General features: G+C 64.4%; 2 protein-coding genes across 2 annotated transcripts in view; both read right to left on the reverse strand.

Annotated features, from left to right (window-relative positions):
- The window catches only part of PAQR4 (progestin and adipoQ receptor family member 4), a 3,460-nt gene extending 1,362 nt beyond the window's left edge, over nucleotides 1-2,098 (reverse strand). Inside the window, exons 1-3 of the mRNA XM_077762608.1 lie at nucleotides 1,864-2,098; nucleotides 294-515; nucleotides 1-134 (exon numbers count right to left, since the gene is read on the reverse strand). The exon at nucleotides 1-134 is cut by the window's left edge and continues 1 nt beyond it. Of these exons, the coding sequence (XP_077618734.1) occupies nucleotides 1-134; nucleotides 294-515; nucleotides 1,864-2,029 (522 nt within the window). The 5' untranslated portion in view covers nucleotides 2,030-2,098. The remainder of the gene's footprint in view (nucleotides 135-293; nucleotides 516-1,863) is intronic.
- A 1,015-nt stretch (nucleotides 2,099-3,113) lies between these two features.
- The window catches only part of KREMEN2 (kringle containing transmembrane protein 2), a 9,807-nt gene continuing 8,524 nt past the window's right edge, over nucleotides 3,114-4,396 (reverse strand). Inside the window, 4 exon segments of the mRNA XM_077762765.1 lie at nucleotides 3,114-3,670; nucleotides 3,910-3,988; nucleotides 4,070-4,271; nucleotides 4,273-4,364. Coding sequence (XP_077618891.1) covers nucleotides 3,460-3,670; nucleotides 3,910-3,988; nucleotides 4,070-4,271; nucleotides 4,273-4,364 — 584 coding nt within the window. The 3' untranslated portion in view covers nucleotides 3,114-3,459.

Genomic DNA, 4,396 nt, shown 5'->3' on the forward strand with positions numbered 1-4,396 from the left:
GAGCCGGGCACTGGTGGAGGGAGCGGTGAGGGCCCGCCAGCCAGCCACGCCTGACAGCACAGTGTAGGCCACCAGGGCGGCCGGGCGCAGCCAGGGCCTACAGGCCAGGGTGCAGTGGATGATGGGCAGAGCCCCTGTACAGAGGAGAGACGTAGGAGAAGGCACATCAGTCTGGGGGACTGCCCGCCCTTTCTACCCAGGGCTCGTGGGAGTGTCCCCTGCCGCCGCCTCCCCGGCTGCCCCCGCCCCCAACTCCCGTCCTTCAAGCCTGCCCACCCCATCCATTAGCTCACCTAGGGTGTTGACAAGGCAGACCCCACACATATCCAGGGCAAGGAGCCGAGTATACACAGGGCTGCCCCCTTGGTGGCACATGAAGAGATGGTAGAGCACAGAGCCTGCGGGAGGGGCCAGGCAGGCCACACAGTGTGTGCCCCACAGCCAGCCATCCTTGCCCAGCTGACCCCAAGGCATGGTCATCGGCAGCAGCACCAGGAAGCCTAGGAGGGCCAGCCCTGGGGGAGGGAAACTATTATCCATCACACAGCTTCGGGCAGAGAACAAGTCATGTCCTCGGGAGTCTGCAGTCTACAGATAACACAAGAGGGATGAGGCAAGATAGATCTTGACAATGGCCGTTAGCACGCTATCGGACTGAGGCAGGCCCTGCGCCTTCAGGAACTTCAGTGACTTAGCAGAGCTCCCTAGACTCTGGGGAAGTAGAGACCATAAGCCGTTCCACACTTCCAGGTGAAGAAACGGAGCAACTGCCACAGGTGACCCCGGGGAGCAAGCGATGGAAGCAGAACAGGACCTGGGCACTTAATTCCCAAGCTGCTCTCACCCCTGCATCCACATTACCTCCCCAGAAAGCCAGGGGGTCCCAATCCCCTAAACTCGGTGTGTTGGCAGAACCCAGAAGGAGGCATGACCGCAAGCAGAATTCTGAACAGGACATGTGGACAATGATACCAGATCCCGGGGCCACTTAGCTTCTCTCACCCCCTGTGTCTTCTCTGTAAGTCACCAGACAAAGAGGCTTTGGGGCTCCTGGGCTTCCAGAAAGGGGGAAAGCCAAGCAGGGGAGAGGGGCTGAAAGGAGCTTGTTCTACCTCCCCAGGCAGCGCTTCCTGCACCCCATTCCTCTCAGCCCTAACCAGGGCGATTCCTACCCCCTTCCCCCAGCACTCTGGCATTGCCCTCACAGGGTCAAAGACGGGCACAGTGGATGGGGGCTAGTGGCTGCACACTCAGCAAGGTCTGGCCAGGCCATAGTCCCTCCGTGAGGCAGGTGCCCAGGTTGGGCTCAGCCTTTTCCGGGCCCCTCTCCTGGCCAGGGCAGCCCAAGGACGGGCAGGGCTGTGTCAGCAGAGCAGGGCCGCGGAGGAGGGGCCCGGCGCCTATGGTGGGGAGGAAGGAGCCGCCACCAGGCGGAGCCCCGCGGCTGGGCTGCTGGGGCGAGGGTGGCAGGGCAGCCGCACCGGGAGGGGCCAGGGCCTGGTTTCTCTTCCTGGGCCTCTCCTAATCGGAAGTCAGCACCCATCTCCTGGACCAGTGCTGGCGGGAGAGGGTGCCCCAGACGCAGGGATTATGAAGGGAGTCGGACACCAGGCTCCTCCCCGGGGCTCAGAGGGATTAAGCGGACTCGGTCCCCTACTCTGCTTCCTTCCCTGCCCGGGGGCCCCGCCCGGGAGCGGAAGGACAGTTCAGTCTGGGACAATGGCAGCTTTGTCATCACGACTCCTGGCCGTGCCAGGGCCCAGGCAGCCCAGGACCTGATAATTGGGGCGCTCCTCGGCCTTCCGGCCCCCGGCCCGGCGCAGGCAGGGCTGCCGCGGGTGTGGGATGCGGGGCGCGGCTCACCGTGCGTGTAGATGTTGCCCAGCTCGTTGTGCAGGTAGAAGAGGCTGCGTAGACAGCCGGAGCCGCTGCTGGCCGGCCGGTAGCCAGTCAGCACGAACTTGTTGAACTGCAGGTGTGGCGGTGAGCTGGCCCAATCCAGCAGGCGCGGCCCGGCCAGGAACGCCATGGCCCGGCCCGGCGCGGGCGGCGCGCGCTCCTCTCGGCCCCCGATCTTCTCAGTGCTGCCACTGCGCTCGGAGACTCATCCCNGACGCCAGGCTCCGCCCCAGCAGCTCGCCCCAGCCGTCCCGCCAGCGTTTCGCGCGCGGCCCTCGTGACGTCGACGCTGCGGGGGCCAATAGGCGAGGCTGGCTGAGAGGCCCTGCCCACGCCCGCCCAGACTCTCGCCTAATTAGCATAATTTATGCGCTCCCAGTCTCATTTGCATGGGGTAGCTGTGGGCTTGGGATCCGACGTTCTGGGTCCCCAGTGCCTCTGCTGCAGTGACCCCGGCGCCTACGCCTAGAGTCTGCTGTGCGCGCCTGGGCTTTCCGCGCGACCCCCTAGGTCGACGCACCCTTGGCCATTTATCCTCGTCACCACCCAGCCCCACCCCTCACCCGGGCTCTGTCCAAGGTGCTGGCGGCCCCGGACCTTCGGACCAGTCAGGTCTAGAGTCGGCGCGTCCCCACACCTCAGTGAGGGTGATCTCCGCCGGCCCGACTCAACCAGAGCGCAGCAAGCCCCACAGAGATGCCCAGGCCTCTACACGTGTGTCTGATGCGCTCAGCGCCCTCGGGCGATGACCTGCCCGTCAGCCCAGGTTTCTTGTAGCCTGGGCTCCGTCAAACTCGCTTCCTGCTACCGCCCACTGGAGGGCACCTTCGGTTCCACCCGAAAAGACAGGAAACGGAGGGGAAGAGACAGCAGGAGGTCACGGGGGAAAGGTCCATCCCTGCCGGAGTTCATTCTAAGGCGGTCCTGGAAGGCATCCCTTCTCGGGCTTAACCCCGCCCACAACCGGCTTCCTCCACCTCCTCCACCTCCCCTTCCCCAGGAACCCGCCCACACATCCTTCCGCCTCCGGAGTTCCTCAGTCCTAAACTTTCCCGGCAGCTCCAAATCACTCCAGTCTTGGACCGACCTAAATTTGCATGGATACACCCAACCTTGGCTCCAATACCCTCATTAACATAACTCCTCTCTCACGCAAGAACTTGCAGAGAGCCCTGTACCAAAATAGGTCCTTTATTCAGAGTCTATGGCTGGTCTTTTGACTACTTTTCTTGACCTCTCACATTTCACTTAGGGCAGCAGTTCAGAACCACCCCAAGAGGTTCTAAAAGCAACGTGAAATCAGAGACCCCCGTATTAAGGTTTATGAGGGAGGGGAGCTGGATTCCTCTTGACCTTTGGCCTCAACCATCTGGAACCTTGAGGGTCAGACCAAGTTCTCGGTAATAGCACCAGATGCTTCCTGTCCAATGTCTGGCCTCCAAGAGATGATCAGAGACCGAGCTGCCCTTAAAGGGGCGGAAGGTCAACGTAGAGTGCGGCATGGAGTCTGAGGTGTCCATTCCGCTGGCAGAGGGTCCAGTGGACCCTGGGGATCCCGAGTCAGAGAGCAGAGATGAGCGAGCGCAGGGAACTCTGGCTGGAGGCGCTCAGGGGCCGGTAACTCGAGGCTAGACCCTCAGCCTGAGGGTCCCCAGGGGTACAGGGCAGGGCCACCCCTCGAGGCCGGCGGTACCACACAGCCCAGCTTCTCCCGGGGCCCCGGGAAGGCCCCAACGTCGGGGGCCCTTTTCCCGGAGCCAGCAGACAGCTCCTAGAGAGGGAGCAGACGTCAGCTGAACCCCCAACCCATCTTACCTCCAGCGTCCTCCTTCACCTGCGATCCCACGCGCGATTCCCTGTGTGGACGCAAGCCCTTGTCCCTCAAGAACCCAGGACTTCCTCCCAGCCCCGATCCCCTTGGAAGCCCCAGCTTCCCACCAGGGCCCCTGGGCACCGAGGCGTCAGGCGCCCAGCTGCGTCCGCCCTCAGGCCCCGCCCCAGCGGGCGCACCGTCGGCGCAGCAGGCGCAGCAGCGACAGCAGCAGCAGCAGCAGCACCGAGACGGCCGTCACGGTCGAGAAGACCCGGGCTGCGGGCACACGGTGCTGTGAGGCAGGATTCGGAAGGGGCTGCTCCCCAAACTCCTGCCCGCCTCGCATGCCCTCCTCACCCCCCATCGCGGCCTCCGGAGCCCCAGGCCGGGGGCTGCAGCTCACGTTGGCCCAGTCAGGGGGTGCTGCGGGGGTCGGGGCCGAGCCCTGGGGCGTCCGGTCTTCAGCAGCGTCCTGCAGCCCTGCGGAGAGAGGTGTGAGGCAGGGTGGCGGGGCGGAGGGCGGAGGGCGACGAGGCGGGCTCTCACCGCGGTAGGTGAGNGTTCCGGTCCGGCCCGTACTCGTCTGGGAAGTCCGGGGAGTAGATGACGCCCTGAGGTGCGGTCCAGTTCCCCTGGCAGGAGCCCACCGACACTGCGGGCGGGGCTGGTGGTCAGAACTCAGAG

Source organism: Crocuta crocuta, unplaced genomic scaffold (genome assembly GCF_008692635.1).
Source record: "Crocuta crocuta isolate KB4526 unplaced genomic scaffold, BGI_CrCroc_1.0 scaffold234, whole genome shotgun sequence".
In the NCBI taxonomy this organism is placed as follows: domain Eukaryota; kingdom Metazoa; phylum Chordata; class Mammalia; order Carnivora; family Hyaenidae; genus Crocuta; species Crocuta crocuta.